Source organism: Scomber scombrus, chromosome 6, assembly GCF_963691925.1.
Source record: "Scomber scombrus chromosome 6, fScoSco1.1, whole genome shotgun sequence".
NCBI classification, from domain to species: domain Eukaryota; kingdom Metazoa; phylum Chordata; class Actinopteri; order Scombriformes; family Scombridae; genus Scomber; species Scomber scombrus.
The window spans coordinates 32,183,930-32,204,570 of NC_084975.1; the positions used below are offsets into that span (position 1 = coordinate 32,183,930).

Genomic DNA, 20,641 nt, shown 5'->3' on the forward strand with positions numbered 1-20,641 from the left:
GGGTTGGGCTGCAGTGACAATAAAAGGTGGATGGAGACCTCATTTCATCCGAACCACTGACTGCTGCACAATCACAGCAACTTCTGCTGCTGACTTCATAGAGGAACAGACGCTGTGTAAAAGTCATATCAAAGGTAAGCTACTTCTTTTATGGAGTTGATGTTTTTTTAGAGTTGAAAAGTGCTCCTGAATGCTCGCGGATGAATTTCATCTTAATTAAAAATGTTTCAAACTACTTTACAGGTGATGTTGTTGTTTTTTTCTTCTTCTCTCTGTTTCTGTTTCTTAGATGCAGAAGTGCTTTGGGATTTTTTGCGTATCGCTCATCTTTTGCGCAACTCTCTCTGAGACCATCGGGTTGGTGATTGCGGTACGTTGTTAACTCATGAAGTCTAAATGAATAACTGTGCTAAAGTTTTCATTTTGTTGCAGCTTTGTTTTAATTCTTAACGACCAAATTACAGCTGCATATCCGATCAGGTGCCAAAACGTTTATTTAACCGCTCATCATGTAGATTTATAAGACAGACCATAAAGTTTAAAGTAGTTTATGCAGGTTTATAATGTGGGCTGTAAGCAGATGTAAGGTATGTAAGATTCAAGATTGATAACGTTGATCTCATAGTTGACACAGAAATCACTCAAAGGCGGGTTTGAAACTGGTCATAAATATATAATATATAATATATATATATTCAAACCTGTTGAGCCTGATGGTTCATTTTTGTGTTTCGAAATAGTAAAAAAAGTTTCAAAAAACATTGTTTTAAATACTTCAAGTGTGTCTTAAAACAGCGGTCAGGAGCCCAAATGAACATGTAAAGCTTTTTTCTTGCTGTAATCATTCCTCCTGTTCATACTGACCATTAGAAGATCTCTTCATAATACACTTACAATGGAAGTGATGGAGGACTAAATCCACAGTAATCCTTCTGTGTAAACATAACGTAACGTATTTAAAAGCTAATATGAAGCTTCAGCCGTCTAAATGAGTCAAATTTTAATCTTCTCTTTTTGTTACTATACTTCCACCACAGCTCAACAGGGAAACACTAAGAGGGAATTTGATGGTAAAAAGATGTAAATGTGTCAGATATCACTTGATATGACTAACTCACACTGATGAATAGAATAGAAGCTGATCATCTACTTTTAAAATGACTGTGTGGACACACTGTGGATTTAGTCCTCCATCACTTCCATTGAAAGCACATTTGAAGGAGATCTTTTAATAGTCAGTATGAACAGGAGGAATCATTACAGAGAGGAAAACCTCTTTACTGTTCATATGAACACCTGACTATTGACTGACAGACTTTCAACATTTTGAACATGTCCTTCAACTCAAAGTCCAGTTACTAGATTTCTCAGGCTGGCCTTTAGTTCTTCATATTCATATGGATGAGAATAGACAGAATATAATATGCAAACCATGACATAGTGTGTACTGTACATGTAATGTATAGGTAAAGCTAGGCAGCATCTTACAACAATAACAAAAGAAAATTCATCTCAGTCAGTGAATGTTGATGTTGTAGTTGGGTTGATATAATGATAAGACAGTGTGGTTATACCCAGTGTGTATACCTGTGTGTAAAATAAACATTTGAATAGACAGAGTAAGAATGTGAATTCATGATCTGATCATTTTGTCTGTCGGTCCTGCAGGCGAAGGATAAGCGTGGCTGGACTCTGAACAGTGCTGGCTACCTGTTAGGGCCCCGTAAGTACCGAGCACACACACACACACACACACACACTGACCAGCCCACTGTTACACTGCATCACTAATCAGCTCCAGTGTGAATCAAATGGAAGCAAAGTTTATTTATTATGTGTCATTATTTGTGCTTGGAACATGTTCAAAACAGTATCCTATGTAAAGTAATTGTTTATACATTACAAACTTTGCATTTTAAAATTTTAAATAACAGAATTGGTAACATACTGTAACTACTAGCGCTGGGTATCGTTTGAAAAATGTAGATACCAGTACCTATCCAAGTACCTTTAAAGTGATACCAACTGACTACTATACTAGGGTATAGTACTATAGTAGTTGATTGGCTGCGAGCAAGTCCAAACAAATAGTCATATTTTCTAGCTCTGAGTGCAAAAAGGAACAAATTACAGGTATCATTTGACGGGAGATGTTTCAATACTACTTGGTATCCATTTTTTTTGTAGATACCTTAAAGGTATTGAGAACCTGTAACCCAGACCTAGTACCTACCTAGTTAAATGATCAAATACATCATGACAAAAAGAGGATTTGTATGCAAATAAGTTTAAATCATCTGTTTGTTGGCTTACATCATTATACAAAATATTTAATTATACAATTGTCCTGACTGTCAGTGTTTATAGTGTACATTGATGGCATGTTGGCATCAAAAATGAAAACAAAAGAATTTGATTTGTAGCTTTTATTCTAAAATATCAGCATCCACCTTAAATAAAACATTCATTAAAATAAAAACACATTCATTTAGCACTTGTCCTACATGACACCTCCAGCACAGGAGAACACTGTTAAGATAGTCTCACTGTTTTCTAGCCAGCTGCTAACCTCACATCACATACTTTGGTATCAACAACTACTTCCATCCTCATGTTGCTGATGAGCGTTTCCCTGTTAGCTTTCTATCTTCTAATCATCCTGCCTCTGTGTGCTCACACAGCATCTGGTTTGTCTTGTTGTGTCTTTGAGCTTCATGTAAACAAACTGAAGCTGACAAAAAAAAAAGGTTATGTTGAAGTAGATAATCTCATTAACATCAAAATGTCCAAACCTGCAGATGTCCACTGAGTTTCTGCATTGTAGCAGATGGAAAGGGATTTTTTTGATATATATGTTATAACAAGTGGTGCTCAGATGGTTATACACCTGTGCTTTCAGTCTGAAAAATCTATAAGTGATGATACATTGGCAACATTCTGGGCAATATTGACTTCAGCAGAGTCACAATCACAGCCACAGAGGATAACACTGCACTGGCTGACATGTAGATATGATTACAACATGTTTTTATCAATGTTCCAAAACTGCAAGAGATAGACATGTAGCTGAATTCTGACCAAATATATCAGAATTATTTCTCAGTATTCTTAAAACATGCAGTCAATTTTGATTCATTTTCAAGTCTTTCCCTAAAGCTCTCACATGGTCAGTGGAAACGGGAATTTCAACATTTGCCCTTATAATCACAGTCTTCTCTTACAGTTCAAGCTGCAGTAGTTGATATTTTAGGGCACAAAATCTGATGTCCTTATGTAATATAATATAATATAATATAATATAATATAATATAATATAATATAATATAATATAATATAATATAATGTAATATAATATAATATAATGTAATATAATATAATATAATATAATATAATATAATATAATGTAATATAATATAATATAATGTAATATAATATAATATAATATAATGTAATATAATATAATATAATGTAATGTAATATAATATAATATAATGTAATATAATATAATATAATGTAATATAATATAATGTAATATAATATAATATAATGTAATATAATATAATATAATATAATGTAATATAATATAATATAATATAATGTAATATAATATAATGTAATATAATATAATATAATGTAATATAATATAATATAATATAATGTAATGTAATATAATATAATATAACATAATATAATATAATATAATATAATATAATATAATATAATATAATATAATATAATATAATATAATATAATATAATATAATGTAATATAATATAATATAATATAATATAATAGAACGTTATTGTCCACTATGGTGGAAAATTGTCTTTGGTTCACCAGTAACAGACATACAGTATACAGAAATTACATAATATCCATAGAATCCATAAACTCCATAAAATCATTCTTTAAATACATAAAATACATCAAATAGCAGCATTAGTCTTCATTTGGAGTGTTTGTTAATGAAAGTCTCTTTCAACTCTGACTCTTTATCTGCTGAATGCTCCACCATGTTCACCAGCTAGTCTCTAACACTGTCTGTCTGCTGTGTGGTGCTGAGCAGCTGTGTATAGTGGCTTTATCATGTTTCTCATTAATCTATTGTCAACATAAACATATTGATTACTGCAGCTATAACTGAAAGTGTGGAACTGATAAGACTCCTTGTCCCATGTAGCCATGCACTGTTTATTGTTTATAAACCCAAAATCTCAGGCTGTTATAAAACTCAAGGTGTCTCACTCTGGCTCAAGAGCTCACACGTATTGCCTAGAAAATGTTGCCTATGTAATGTGACTTACAAAAGAGATGATCATCTTTTGTGAATCAGCTGTTATCTCTCTTTGTCCTTCCCACTGTCTCCGCTGTGTCAGCTAATTTAGTATAATTTAAAGATGCTCTCATTACCTATAGAGGACATATTAAGTGAACACTGAGTGTCCAGATGCGTACGTGTGTGTGTGTGTGTATGTTCTTACCAATGTGTAGGGTCCAAATTACTCCTGAACAAAGAACCCTGGAAATGTTGTCCCTTTGTGTATGTGTGCGTGTGTGTGCGCGTTTGTGTGTGTGTGTGTGTGTGTGCGTGTGTGCGTGTGTGTGTGAAGCCCCGGTAAAGGTTGCTCCTGCCTCATCCTGTGTTTCAGGTCGTATTGATCACCTAATTCAGATAAAGGATTCTCCCAGTGCCAGAGGCAGAGACGAGCTGGTCACTCAATGTAAGATAGAAACATATATACGGCCGCTGCAGGGCCTTGGTGTCAGGCCGGGAATTGCTCTGTCCGAACATCTCACCTTCTAGCCTGTCATCCTGCTGCTGTCTGCGCTTACGCATCCAAACACCGCATCTCTATGTGTGCTTTCAGCTAAGAACCTCATATTGAATCGGGCCCTTTTTTCAGCGTGACTATAATGCTGCAATCTACGTAAGCAGAGTGGGAAAAACTACTTTCAATTGGAACTACTATTTCTAAATTCCAAGATGTTTACCACTGTTGCTAACCAGTCACACCAGATTAAGTCATTTCATTTAGCTGTGACAGTTAGTTACCAAGTAAAACACATGTGAAGAGTGTGTGGCTTCTTTTAAATGAGTAGAAATAATTTTACGTTATTTTATTTTGCTGTAGATTTCTTGATATTTCCGTAGTTATTTTGGCCAAATGGAAGATATCATAGCCGATCTGTCACAGCTCTAGAGTTATAGATTATAGATTATCGTCTAGATAAATGTGTTTTCAGTTTTTGGACTTTTTCTCTAATCTTTGATTTTTATCATTATCATTTGAAATATTGGATCATTAGAACATAAATGTAGTGGAGTAAAGAATACAATATTTCCCTTCACATTGCTGTGCATGTGTTAAATATGACATATAAGATAATAATAAGATATGACGTGTGTGACTTGTTGTTGAAAGGCAACATTTCTGGCTGTTAATGGAGCTAAGCTAGCAGTTTCCTCTACTTTGTGCTAAGCTAAATACTGTGTTTGACTCCATATGGGAAACACAGGCTGTCTGCAGACACACAACATACACAACCTGTGTGTGTATGAGCTCCTGTGGGCTCATTTGAGATTAGAAACACATTCATGTAGGAAAAAAAAGGGGCAATCTAATGCTGTAGTGAGCTATCTATAAATGCTATTTTAAACACATTACATACATAATAAGGCTAGCATTGATGTAGAATGCACACTTATCTTTCAAATAGAAAAATAATGCAAAATAGGCATAAAACTGTTCATTTGCACAGGATAGTTACACTTTTAGTAGGATATGAATTCAGTGTCTCTCATTTACTCTATGTGATGTTATTTCTTTTGTGATGTCGTCTCTGGAATTGTACAGTCTATGTACAGTCAGGATGTAGTAGGAGAGCGGTGCTTTCAATTAGAAAAGAAACTAAGAGTCTATGAAGTTAATGTCGACTCCATATCAAAGAACAGTATAGGGACTGAGCCTTGTTTCTACAAAACACAAAGTAATGAGACAAATAAACTTAACCTTTGTGTCGTCCTCCCGGGTCAAATTGACCCTGTCTGTTTTGACTGTTCTTTCTTTCCTTCCTTCCTTCCTTCCATCAGTCCTTCTTCCTTCTCTCTTTCTGTCCTTCCTCTCTCTTTCCTCCCTTCCTTCTTTCCTTCCTCCATTCCCTTTTCTTCCTTCCTTCCTACCTTTCCTTCCTTCTTTCCTTCTTTGCTTTCTCCCTCCCTCCCTCCTTCCTTCTTTTCTCCATCCCTCCTACCTTCCTTTTTTGCTCCGTCCTTCCTTTCCTTTCTCCCTCCTACCTTCTTTCCTCCCTCCCCCCTACCTTCCTTCCTTCCTTCTTTCTTCCGTCCTTCCTTCTTTCCTTTCCTCCCTTCCTGACTCCCTCCTTCTTTCCTTCCTTCCTCCCTTCCTCTTTTCCTTTCTCACTCCCTCCCTCCTTCCTTCTTTCCTCCCCCCTACCTTCCTCCCTTCCTTCTTTCCTCTGTCCTTCTTTCTTTCCTTCCTCCTTTCCTTCCTTGACTCGAGGACAACAGGAGGGTTAAAGTTAAGCAGTCATTATATTGAATCTGTGGTTGTACATCCTCTCCAGCATGATTACAACCTGCACGCATCCTTCATCGTCCTTAAGACTGAAAGCCAGCAGTCAGGCTAAACTCATCACCACAGTATTTGAATTGATTGATTGAAAATACATAATAACTGCACACAATAAAGCCTGATGGGTTCTTTTCACTGTGGTGAACACCTGAAAGCTGATTAAACACAAACAATCTTCCTCTGTGGGATTTATGGATCTCTAAGCTGATAGCACACTAATATACTGTATGTCTGATTTCATAACATTAACAAAAAAGCAAAAAACACTATCCCGTGTTATATTTGGACAACAGAATATTTTCACAGTGAATTATTACAGCAATTCACAAATTAACATAGTAATAAAACAAGTTTCACATTTTGAAGAAAATATTATTGCTGTTACAGCCATAACAGGTACTGTTCCGCCTCAACACATTTCCTTTATTACTAATTGTTTAAGAATATTAAATATAAAGACTGAATCACCAAGCGCATATAGACATATAGACATATAGACATATAGACATATAGACAAGAGGAGAAGTTTATACCTGAAAGAGGAAACCTGTTAACATATTCTTTGTACTTTTGGGTCACTCCAATGTCATGTATTCTAATTGGACTCTTAAATGTTAAGTTTTACACACACACACACATACACACACACACACACACACACACACACACACACACACACACACACACACACACACACACACACACACACACACACACACACTGATGCTGAGGGTACCAGCTCAAGCACTACTTTAACTAATGAGGAAGCTCCCGAGATGACTCAAACCATCTCGGCCACTTCATGTCCTTCCTCTTAAATCACAGGTCATGACCTCTCATACAGTCGAGTGATGAACTGATGTGTGAACTTAAAGACACATACCTGAGAAAGACTGGTATACTGTATATATACTATATATATATATTGGCACTGAATAATGCAATGTAAAAGAAAAGCAGTTTGATAAGGAAGATATTTTCTTTAGTGAATGTTTCATTAACTTATATCCTCCTACATACATACATACATACATACATGCATACACACTGTAAATCTTCACCTTTCCCTTAGCTCTGTGAGATGGTAGTAAAAACGATATCATGGTTTTAGAATCAGTTAACCTCGGAGCTACCGTATTTCCAGATGTAGCAAAAATCCAGAGGTCTCTTAGGATTTCTAGAGGGCATATTTTTCCTGTTTTGGCTGAGTTGGGTTAGCAGTTTCACCTGACTCCCAGTCTTTGGGGCTAAGCTAGGCTAAACACATAACTATCACCACTGTACCTGCACACTACAGTTCTACACAGGTCAAAAACTGAGACCCCAATCCATCAACACCAGACTGCTACTGCACAATCTGAGACATGGTCCAACCTGAGAGCTATGATATGATTGTCATGTCAAAATGTATGCAGCTGAATGGCTCACGCCTCAGATCTTTTTAAACTGAGAAAGGAAAAAAAAAAAAAAATCAAAATTATTCTTTTAATTCATAAAAAATATTAAACTTCAAGCCAAGAGTTCTCATATTGGCATTCAAACCCCTTATTGACTGGTTTACCATGTGCTATCCACAGAAAGTAGTACCACTAGGATTTAGGATAGCACACACACACACACACACACACACACACACACACACACAGACTTTAAACGTCATATGCCGGAACAGAATGCAGTTTAAAAGCTACTATTATTTGTAATCCTAGTGGCATTCTCTTAATACATACACCACATGTAGCTATACTCATTGTTATGGCTGAGCAAAATCACTTTGCTTTTCTATTTCTTTTCATTTTTTATCATTAATATTATTTGAATGCCTTTCATCATCCTACTTTAAATATGTGCTTTTTTTTCATTTCTTCTGTTGGTCAAATCTCTGTTTTTATTGCAATTCCATGAGCCAAGCCCTGCAGGTGGTCTGTACACGTTTGGAAATTGAACCAAACAATTACAAACAAAATACCATGCTGAAATAACCACCTGACTATACAACAATGTCCTTTAGCTCTTCTTATGAGAACTACTGTAGGTAGAGGTGTGCCATGTGTGCACTGTGTATGTATGTGTGATGTTTCTGATACAGTGAGATAATTCTGATGTATGTGTTCCCTGTTCCCAACCCTAGTTACTATGTTTTTATTCACTTAGTAGTTAAAGCTTGGTAAATTCACATCAGTTTCTTTTGTAAAGAGACATTTTCAGTTCGAACTAAGAATTTCATACAAGGCTAATATGAAGGAAAACCTGAAGCTGCAGCAAATGATTCTTCTGAAATGAAACACACTAATTACTGTCTTACTTTGATCACATTAAAATGCAGTTTAACTTTTAATACATCATGAAATGGTTGAATTGGAAGTGAATTGAGATCAGGGCTGCACCCAGTGGAATGAAATGCTCTGCTGTTTGTATGACCGTGTCGACTGTGATCACTCCTCATTGTCCAGATGGCATAGATGGACACAGGACACTAGGAGACAAGCCTGGTCTGGCTGGCAAGAGAGACATGGGCAAGGAGGAGGACTTCAGACCAGGTCTGTGTGTTTGTCTCTTCCATATGGAAACAGGACTCTATCAATTGTTAACAGATACACTCTTTGATTTTGTTACAGTATATAACTCCTAAACAGTGATGCTAAATCCAAAGCTCACCACTAATAATCACCACAGCAACCACCTAGCAACCACCCCCAAAAACCCTTATAACAACCTAATGACAACCTAGAAAAGCATTCAAACATGTTGTATTCACCATATTCTATGAAATAGTGATTGTGAATGTCTTTTTTCACCATAAATACATAGAACACACTCTGTCTGCTCTCTGACAGCTACATTAAGGATTAATCATAAATGTATTAATGACTGACAGGGAATTTATAAATGTGAATCGGTGCAGAGACTAGTCATGATCTCAGAATATGAACAGAATGTAAGAGTTCAAATGTTTGAACTCATTCTTCAACATATCTTGGTTTCTTACCAAGAGTTTCAAACACAACTCCAACTGTACATTTGACATTTAATACAGACTTGAGTACTCTGTCGCTCTGCCTCCACAGGTGCCCTGAGAATAGCAGATGAAGACATCATCCACACCATCATTGACTTCCTGTCGTACCTCAAACTTAAAGGTGAAGCTTATCATTTGTGTCATTACATCTGGATTCTTCTTTAATTCCTATCTGCTCCCATGCAGTATCAATGTACATGTTTCACAAGATATTCAACAAGATATTCATTTATTCAACAGTTATAGAGAAATACAAATGAATGGTTCTGATTATTAGGCTAATGTGGTTGTAAGAGGGTTTTTTTAACCTCTTCTGCTCCAGTCACACTGCAGGGGGTAAAATAGTTACTATTGTTTAATCTCATATGAGAAGATTGATCTTAAAAGTGTGTCTTTCCCAGTGTATTGAACTGATGTTGTGCATAAGAGATGACTAAGATATTAAATCTACTACAGTGATGTTGGAAGGCTTTAGATTATGAGATAAATCATGCACAGGTAAAACATTTTTCCTCATGGTGGCACTGAATTTATGCTCATTTCCAGCTCTAAATTGTCATTTTGACACTCCACTAGAACAGCCTCTAAAATATGTCATCACACATTTAGACTGGCCCTTTGTGCAGCCCCTCAGTTCAGCCTCTGTCTTAGGTTGTGGTATCAGAGTTGTTAAGTTACAAACTGCCTGTCTGCCTGCCTGTCTACAAAAATCATTGTAAATGTGCTCTGACTCTTAAAACCATGTTTGTGTGTGTGGTTGCAGAGATGGGAGCCTTGGACAGCTTTCCTTCCTCTGTGACATCAGATGAACTGGCCAATCCTTAATGTGTCTGCCTCTCTTCTGATCACCTCCCTCTATCCCAGTCTATGTTTCTGCTGTGTGGCTACTGCTGCCCTAAATGTTACCTTACTATAGCTCCATTCACATTCTGAGATTTGTCCTGGTACCAAAGATCTGATTCTTCAACTCGTTGTGACACTGATTGATCCCCCCCCCCCCCAATTACAAATATCAGATCTTTCTGCTCCTGTGTAAATAAAACTTAACGTCCACTGAAAGTCAGTGGGTGGATGTCTACTGACTGTAGGTGGTTCTAATAGGGAGCTCTGTTCAGAATCCCACACACTGCATTATCATCCTAATAAATGATCACCTGATTTAAGAGAATGGAGTGAAATAAACAAACAAATGGCACTGGATTCATATCTTGATTTTATTTCTTCTCTTGAGTCATGATGACAATATTTATTCTTTACTGTGTATATTTATGGTAAAATGTTAAAATTCCTTGGGAACAGTTAAGTTGTACCAACTTGAATTCATCTATTAATTGCTTTGTATATTGAATGTAAGAAATGAGTGACAATTTCTCACACCTCAAACTGTTTAGAACTGCTCCTTTTATTCAACTAGCTGGCCACAATCCCAAAGATTTTGATAGGGCTTAAATGGGTCATGCACTTTGAGGTGCAAATGGAGGTTTGATGTGTTTCCCTCTGTCGTAATAACTGTCTTGTAGCAAATAGTGCTCACAGATTTGTCTTTGCCGACTGCCTCACCAATATCATTGGATCTGAATCCCAAATAATCCCACAGGCACATCAAAGCCTTTATGCCTGCCTGCTCCACCAGCCTATACGTCTTTATGATTAATGACTGACCTCTGGTGGTGCATGTTATGCACTACAATACATCACGTTAACAGAATATCTCTGAGTTTAAAAGAGAAAGGAGCATATGTTTTTGGCGATATTGAAAATCATACCTTCATGACTTCTATCTACCTTAATACTGCCCAAGCCTTGTATGTAAATGTTTAAGATGTTTTGGAAAAAATTTAGTCAGACCAAAAAAAAACAACACTCATTCACGAAGATTTGTACAATATTGAGATTCCAGTGCAAGTGTTAACATCTTGCTCTGCTCTGGGCCAACATCTGAAATCTTGCTGAACAGTTTTCTTGATCAAACAAAAGTTTCTATGATTGAGACATCAGTCAGAATCCACTCAAGACCAGCTTGTCATTAGTCTCTAAATATACAGTTTCGTGACGGGGGAAGAGAAACAGCAACCACATCTACTTTTCAATTTCAAGCTGTTTAGAATAAGCTTGGACACACTGCTTTAAATATTTCCTAAACAGTGCAGATTTTGAATTACAATGTTACACCCAGTGTTTGATTTTACCATGGTATGTTATTTCCACGGTAGTCCTTGAATCCTCCATGGTCATTATCTGTGAGATTGGAGAGGACAGTCAGCAGCCCAGAGACACTGTCTTCTACTGTCAATTCAGCCTGAAACACACAGAAACATGCACCCAGAAAGACTTCAGTAACTTTAACACATTAACAACTTCAAGCCTGAAATTCATCCCAAACAGCCAGATTATTACCACTTTATTAGTCAGGCTGAGTTGAAAATTGTAGTAGTGCAAAATAAATGTAAATTCCATTAAATACAGCTTAAGTATCACTGTTATGTATGGAGGCCCAATGCCTCCAAAATAAGAAAAAAATCAACTGAGCTAGCTTACTTGCAGTAGCTATTTCTATGATGAACACTTTCAAGAGCTCTGATGCTAAACGATCAGCATAACAATGCAGGTTATTTTGTTATTATCATATATTTGCATTCTTCACAGGTGATCACTAACCACTTTAATTTGTTGGTCTCCAATCAGATTTATCAGCATAAACTAAATGATATTTTCACACAAGTATGTAATATAACATTCAGCATTGATAATATCATTCGGAATAATTAGCTTGTCATACAATAATATGCCCATGCTATGAATAAGTGGACAGTGTGTAACAGTGTAGCTAACCTAATGAGTCTCCACTTTATTTGATGTGTTTTGCACATATTTCAAACGGCCAAACGATCTACTAATGCAGCTTCATATTAACCCACAGCAAATAAATAAATAATAATAATAATAATGAAATACTTACGAGAGGCCCTCCCATGTCAGTCTTGACCCAGCCGGGGTGGAGAGCCATACAAAGGATTCCATGTGACCCCAGATCAGCAGCCAAACACCTAGTCACCATGTTCAATGCTGCCTATGAAAATTAGAAAGCAATGCTTTGTTGAGCAAAAGACAAGCATTACTTCTTTAGCTGTTGTTTTCAAGTGAATACAGAAATAAAAAAAACACATACAACACATTATTCTCGAAATTGCACTCTTCATGATAATTTCATATATCGCTTCTGTGTAAAATAAAGAGAGGAAGACCTTAGAGATGCGGTAGGCATAGCTCTTAAAGTTGGCACCTTCACCCCTGGTGTATGTGATGGAGCCCAGGATGGAGGAGATGTTGATAACTGCTGCTCTGTGCATTCCCATCCCTGTGGACTGACCTGCAGCAGTCTGCAGCAGAGGCAGGAAGGCCTGGACCACAAGAGAGCAACAACACAAGTGATCAGCAGAAGATCAACAGGTTTGATGTCAATAGATGTACTTAATGCATGGGTCACAAAGCAAGGCTTGAAAGAACATAAGTCTAGCTGGTCTAGATAGATGGCAGTCACACAAATCAAAAATTCACAGTTCAAGTGAGTTCCTCAGTTCAATACAGAAGTTCAAGCAAGTAATAGATTGAAATCATTGACAAAAATGTATCAATTTAAAAGCGGATGAATCCACTTTTGTTGTGTTCCAGAATGGTGTGTGTAGGATTGAGTAAAAATAAACTATAGTGTGTGTGTTCATGATAATGAAGGAACATGCCACTCAGTGCAACAGTTCATTACTTTACTCTACTTTAATAGTTTTTGGACTAAAATAGTGTAGGAATAAGGAAAAAGATACTCAGTGGATCAATTCATTGTTGGTTTGGGTTTGCACATGGAATTTGTTTAAAGTTAGAAAAAATGAAGAATATAGACACAGAGACTGTCTTTTGAACCATGGACTGTATTATTATTGCCTCAGATGTTGTGGAGGATAGATACAGAATGCTAAAGTACAAATGATCTTCTTTTGAAAAAGATAATGCCATCACATTTAATTCATGATGATGTTGAATTCTTTATTATCTTACTGGTATCAGTTTAAATGTGAAAGGTACCCAACCCTAGTACAGATCAACCCAACAACAGTCGGTATACAGACTTGCATCTGCATTTATTGACATTCAGATTGTAAAGTCATCATTTGATAACCTAGGCGATGATAAGAAAGTCTTAGAAAATGCCTACATTATTTATTAGGAAAATTGTAACTATGTAACGTAATAAACTATCAATCAATCAATCAATCAAGCTTTATTTGTATAGCGCCAAATCACAACAAAGTTATCTCAAGGCACTTTACACATAGAGCAGGTTCTAAACCGAACTCTTCAGGTTTTAATTTTAAAGAGACCCAACATTCCCACATGAGCAAGCATTTAGCGACAATGGCAAAAAAAAACTCCCTTTTAACAGGAAGAAACCTCAGGCAGAACCAGATTCAAAGTGGGAGAACATCTGCCTCGACCGGTTGGGGTAGAGAGGAGAGAGAGGAAGAATAGGAGAGAGGGAGAAGCACATTGAAATCAACATTGAAGCTAGTAGGTCCGGGACTGGAGTCTGTCATCCGGACGTCTACAGGCCCAGACTGTAGAAACTACAGTTTCTACTCAACACACAGAGATGTTCAGTGTCAAATGCGACTAAATTGAAATGACAATACAAAATGTGTTTCTTGCTAAAAGACTCACTGTATATAATTGTATCCATAAAAAAAAGTTAATAATAATAGTAAAAATGTTTCTAATGAAAGAAATTAAAAAGTTGTTTATGGTTCTTTAGTTGATCAAAAACTTGGCATAACTCCCAACCATCACAACTGTTACCTTCAACATGTATGCAATGCAGTAGTTGAACTTTCACCTCCTTCTTCAGATGCAGCTTAGCTTTACAACAGTTCCAAAGTTAGCCAGATAAGCCAATGGAAGGAACCACACCCGGAACCTCTCGCACCCAAAGCAAGAATCATATTCCTAGACCAACGAGCCACAGAACCCTCCGAAGGGGTTGGAGCACCTACAATTTGGCCAAGTGTAACTTCCAGACTGGACATACCTCCCAAACATCTCAACTGATAACTTCAAGGTGTAATGGGCTGACTTTAGAAATGAATTGCCCTTTTGGGACTAATAAAGTTTTCTGATTCTGATTGTTTCTCACCTCCCTTTTTTATATAAAAAAAGAGGTACATCCCTGCCATTGGGGCTCGTCCGGGATTTAAACCCGGGACCTCTCGCACCCAAAGCGAGAATCATACCCCTAGACCAACGAGTCACAAGAAACAAGCCACCTGGGATTCCCCCCTCCACTGAATGATGTTCAAGTCTGCATCTGATTTGACTGCATTCTTCAACCAGTGGGTTTTTCCTTGACTCTTTCCACGTCAGTGTTGAGAAATGACACCACGTATTGGCTGTCAGTGACAGGTATTTGGCTGAAGTGTGAGAACAGAGAATCAAAGCCTACATTTACAACAGCAAGCAATACATTTTTAACAAAAGCTTCCACCCAGACTCATATTCGGATCACTGGATTCATAGTCCAAAACGTTAAAACAACTACACCATTGAACCCTGTATTAGTATAACAGTTTTCAAATCCCTTGTACAATGCCCACTTTTTAGTGAATAATTAAAATATCAAATTTGTGAGGAATATACTGGAGTTCAATCTGAAAGTGTGCAGATACTTTAAGTTGTTACCAGATGGCAGTGTTGTGTCACTCGAGTTGTCTGGACTAACCTGCTGCAGACTTCAGGACTCGTCTCACTGTGCGGATACACACTACTGTACATTACTGTGCCTTTAGTCTGTACAGTATTACTCACAAGTTTTTGGTGAGACAGTATCTGAAAGGTTTCAATTGATAGTATTTGATTGTTTCAGGTGCAAGTCAATGCATGTAAATATGCACAATACCAGAATTTGAAAGAGTTACTGGTCACTGTAATCATTTCTCTTCTACATAGTGGCTGTGAAGTGATACCTTCATAGAGTGACTCCTATGTAAGAGATTAGTGTCTGTGCAAAAATGTTCAGCTGAGGCGATTGGAGATTGGAGAAGTCTGTGTGTATCTTCCAAAGTGAATCTGTTTAGAAAAAAGTTTGTTTCCTTCAGTGAGATATACAGAAAAAAGGACTTGTGGATTTTGTATTCCACAATACAAAGTGGAATAGTATAATCAGTGTGCAAAGGCCAAGTTATTATACCAAACAATAATTCTTTCATGCACACAATATAGCATGTGAGTATGGAATAAACCCGGTCAAACACTGCATATAGTCACACAACCCTGTTTAGATGTTAAGCAATGTGGTTTAATAACATTTAAGGCATTAAAGGTAAACTTCAGTATTTTTCAACCTGGATGCTATTTACCCATCTTCTTGTGTCTACATCTTTAATGGGGACACCAATTTTTGAAACTGTTCCAGTATTAAGAGAGAGAGAGCTTAAGCAAAATGTGCTGCAATATAATTGTTTGGGGCAATTCTGTCCCGTCATTGTATGTCCACTAAAAGTGTGTTTTTGCTACTGACAGACTGAGATTGTTATTATAAGTGTCTGACAACATTATGGAAAGGACCATATAGAGAAATAAAAAACATTTCTGCCATTTCATTTAAAATGGGAAAATAATTACCACTGCTTTTAAGGAGAAATTGCATGCCTCAGTGCCTGGAAACAGGACAGTCGTATGTCCCCTTGCAATGACACCTTACTGCTCTGCTGATGCATGATATGCCGCCATTGTGTATTTCCCTTAAGTTTCTTAATTTGCAAGCAAACTGCTGTTAATTTGTGTCTCAGGCAAATTTTCTAAACGTATTGTTGCTGCTGAAACACACAGAAATGTCCACCCTGAGGATGGAAATGTGCCTAATCAAGTGATTCTGACCAATATCAGCATGAATCTAGGTTTGAGAAGGTGTGTGTGTGCCAAAAATGACAGCATTGCATCTTTCGCATTGAGTGTGAAGACTGCAAGTTGTTGCGGCTCTGTCATGCATCTCTGAATTTTGGTAACTAAGCTGGAACGGCTGTCCTAATTCATCAAAAATCAAAAGACGACAACAATTTTGATTTGAAGGTAAGCGACCTCAACTACCTCACTCTATCAATCAATCAATCAATCAATCTTTATTTATATAGCGCCAAATCAATTGTACTACAGATTATTAACAAAACTAAATGTTGTCTGACGCTCAGTATCACATTTGCAGACTGCAAACGTACCTTTGTGACAAACAGTGGTGCGACACTGTTTGTCTGGAAGGTCTTCATCATGGCCTCTGGTGTAACAGTGTCTATGTCTGTAGAGATGTTGATGGCAGCATTATTGATCAGACAGTTCAGTCCCTTACTTCCTACAATGGACTGCACCTCCTTCAAGGCTGAGCTGATACTCTGCTGGCTGTCCGTGTCTGTAAAAAATGACAGAAAACTTTGAACACAAGATCATTTGCAGACTTCAGCCCTGTAAATATCAGTATCGTTATTGTTAATGTGACTGACATAGTGGTATTGTACATGAAAGTACTGCAATTAAATGTCTAGAAACTGAATTAGTGCTATAAATAATATACTTAGATGAGTATTGGTTCATTCGGGCAGATTGTGCCACTGTTCAGCAACCATATTAATAATAGTAATTACAATATATAAAGTAGTGAGAGCACACAAAACTAAGAAGTATAAAGTTATAGAAAGAAAAACTAAAATAGTGATATGACAGACCATATGCATGGTGTACCTGATACAGCTAACATCTTAACAATAAGACAGTATATGCAGACTCACCTAGTGTCACAGTATAAACACCCGGGCATGTGTTGGACAGCTCTTGCAATTCCTAAGTTAAGCAAGAAAGTGAATTGATTATTCAGGACAATTATGCAGAAATGTATAGTTCGGATGCACAACTCATTTCCACTGTTTACTTTCAGTAGTTCAACCAGTGTGATGACAAAATGTAATAATTACTTTCATGCAAAGCAAGGCAAAACACACACACAAATACACACTTTGGGTTGGGCTGACAAACCAAAGCCAAACATCTGCTCCTAGAGTCCCATATAACATTATAAAATGGGTAGTTAAAATGTGGCAATCTGATAGGTTGCTAGTCGTGGTATAATGAGCATAAACTACAGCATTAAATGTTCTTTTTCAGTTCTATTTTTAATTATCACTCTGTGGCTGCCATTAAAATATTGCCTTAAAACTATAAGGCATCTGTGCAGATATGAGGTAACAGGACTGAACGCTGAGTTTGACATTCTCAGTCACAATATGATAAAAATATAGTAAATAGAGAAAGACCTTCCTTTTGGTCTTAAATACTCAAATGATGGGACGTCCTGCTACTGATCATGTGCCTTGTGGAATGTCTCAAATATTTAGAGGGGGAAAGTGTCAGGGTAACAGGACTGAGCCAAAACCTGGGGACACGACTAAAATGTGTATTACATATTATGGAGAAAATGTATACTTTATAAAAAAGTATAAAATTGTATTTTATGTCTACATTGGAAATATTGTCATACAATAACATAAAAACTGAGGGATTTCAATTATATGTCATTGTGAAGTGTAGCGTTAAAGAATAGATATAAAGTATTTCAGGTAGTTTCTATGAAGGTTTTACATGACGCATATTTAGGTCCTGGGGACAGAAAACACACCAATTAGACGGCCCAAAACACAACTTTCACTTTATCTCCAGATGTAACTGATCTGATGTAGGCTGCAATGATGCTCTATGTCACTCTTTAGTTATTATTATTGTGCTAATTGATTTTTGTACTGTCACGGCAAATCAAGTTTCCCTTTGAGGGACATACTGTAGGCTAAATATCTGATCTGAACTGACGTTATATTCACTGAGTTTTTAGGAGTCTGGTGTCGCGCGGTCCCTCGCGTGACAAAACAGACAATACGTTGGAGCTCGCGTGCCTGTGTGGTGCATATATATATATATATATATATATATATATATATATATATATATATATATATATATATATATATATATATATGTGTATACAGTGTATGGTTGTGACATAATAATGATGTAGAACATTTTGAAACATTGTTTATTACCTTGGAGCCAGTCGGGTTTCGGGCTGTCGCTATTATGGTAGCGGGTCTGTCGGTGCTTTTAGCTAACTGTTTGAGCAGCTGTAGTCCTATTCCTCTGCTGGAGCCTGTTATCAGCACAGACTTACACTTTGTTAAACTCGCAGTCATCTTCACGCTAACTTCCAGCGAGCAGGAACAGTTATAACACAGTTATACCACAGTTATTAACAGTTACACAACTGAGCTGCAGCGTGTGTCAGCTCAACGTAAACACGCTGGGCATGCTGCCTTCAATGATACTCGTAAATTTGCGCGTTTCCTTTACACGCATCAGGTTGCCTTTGTGTGTTGTCGGAAAAAATACATATAAACAATTGAAAATACATTTTCTTAAGGACTATTAATACTATGTACTAAATACAACTGATGTTTTGGCTAAGCAATAGGTGTTTTCTCTTATGAGAGCTTTATTGAGACAAATATATAGGAGGAAACCAGTATCCTGTGTTTACAACCTGTGTCTATAAACACACCAGGGAAACTAAAGGCTATAATGAAAGAGAGAGGAAAAGAAACAATTGAATTCATATCCTGTAAAGCTCACAGGATTTACCCTGGCTCTGACTTTAACATTTTTATTCAGATTTTATTCATTTAAAAAAATGACCTTTCAGACTTTTGACTGCTTTCAATCAGAGGAAGAGCTGTTCAAAGACAAAAAGAAAACAAATACTAATGAATGAAATACAATAGCCTTTTTACAGTGTAAAAGAACAATATGACGGCCAACGGTTTTTACAAAAGAGTGCAAAAGCGTCAACCTTCTGAGATACACACGTTCATACAATCGTTATCCACTGTCTTCTTTTGTTTTTTCTCGCTTTGCAGATTATCGTCATTTCTACGTTTATGATAGTTCCTGAAGGCATCAGTCAGACTGCAGCTCATAGCAACAGCAGTACTGAGACAAGCGACGCTAGCAGAAGTTAAAGTAACACTAGAAAGTTATCAAATGTTCTTTTAGTTTCAGGCACTGTGTAGAAAAATATCATTATTGTACGTAAATGTATAACTTTTTATTGGGACCGTTCCTTAAAAAAAAAAATCGAATAATCTTTAATATATGGCTAACTAATATAATTTAGATGCAGCTAACGGTGGGAAAATGCTAACGCTAAACTGAGCTAATGTATGAAGAAAAAAAAATGTACTAAAATATCCAACCATATAGTAACAATTTTAAGGGGAAAAAAACTATTCTATACCAAAAATAAACACTTCACTAGAAAAACTAAAATTGTTTTGAGAAAACATAATATTTGGAGAAAAAAGGTAATGCAAAATTTAAAGCTTATTGATATAAACTTATTGATAGGTAAAGTATATTTCTGGTAATATGATGTATGCGTGATTTCTACAGGTGCCTTATTCTGTGGAGGGATGGATAACACTCTGACTGAGCTGAACACAACTCAGAGCACAGAGGAACATCTTAATGCTGAAGACCCTTCTTTAAAAGACTCTGAGAGGAACAATAATGGCCCTGCAGGGACCCAGGTATGGACAGGTCCCCCATCAGATGTCAGCATGCCTGGAATAGTTCCTCATCCTCTCCAACATCCCACACAGCCAGGAATGGGGGACCCTCTCAGCTATAGGTATAATGTTCATTCATTCATTCATTCATTTTCTCTTTTTGTTTTTCTGTCAATCATAACCAGGTGACTCACTGATTAAATATACTTTATCCCATTTAAGCGATACTGTTGGACAGATCTCCTGATCAGCACATGCTTTGAACTGGTTTCACATGCTTTTACACTGATCTAGTGGATTAACATCTTCCCTTGATTAACACTGATGAATTCATTGATTTACTGTAGGTTCAGCTGTCTGTATCCATCATCTCAGTGTCAGCTGACCTA

General features: G+C 36.7%; 2 protein-coding genes across 2 annotated transcripts; one reads left to right on the forward strand and one right to left on the reverse strand.

Moving 5' to 3' along the window:
- The first annotated feature begins 289 nt into the window (after positions 1-289).
- gal (galanin/GMAP prepropeptide) lies at positions 290-10,437 on the forward strand. Its single transcript, XM_062420244.1, has 6 exons — positions 290-370; positions 1,669-1,723; positions 4,650-4,721; positions 9,047-9,133; positions 9,662-9,733; positions 10,376-10,437. The coding sequence occupies exons 1-6, from the start codon at positions 290-292 to the stop codon at positions 10,435-10,437; spliced, it is 429 nt and encodes a 142-aa protein (XP_062276228.1).
- A 377-nt stretch (positions 10,438-10,814) lies between these two features.
- zgc:110339 (uncharacterized protein LOC550490 homolog) lies at positions 10,815-18,981 on the reverse strand. Its single transcript, XM_062420964.1, has 6 exons — positions 18,738-18,981; positions 17,436-17,487; positions 16,872-17,059; positions 12,858-13,013; positions 12,572-12,682; positions 10,815-11,911 (listed from the first exon to the last, which is right to left on the reverse strand). The coding sequence occupies exons 1-6, from the start codon at positions 18,882-18,884 to the stop codon at positions 11,798-11,800; spliced, it is 768 nt and encodes a 255-aa protein (XP_062276948.1). The 5' UTR covers positions 18,885-18,981; the 3' UTR covers positions 10,815-11,797.
- Positions 18,982-20,641: the final 1,660 nt, after the last annotated feature.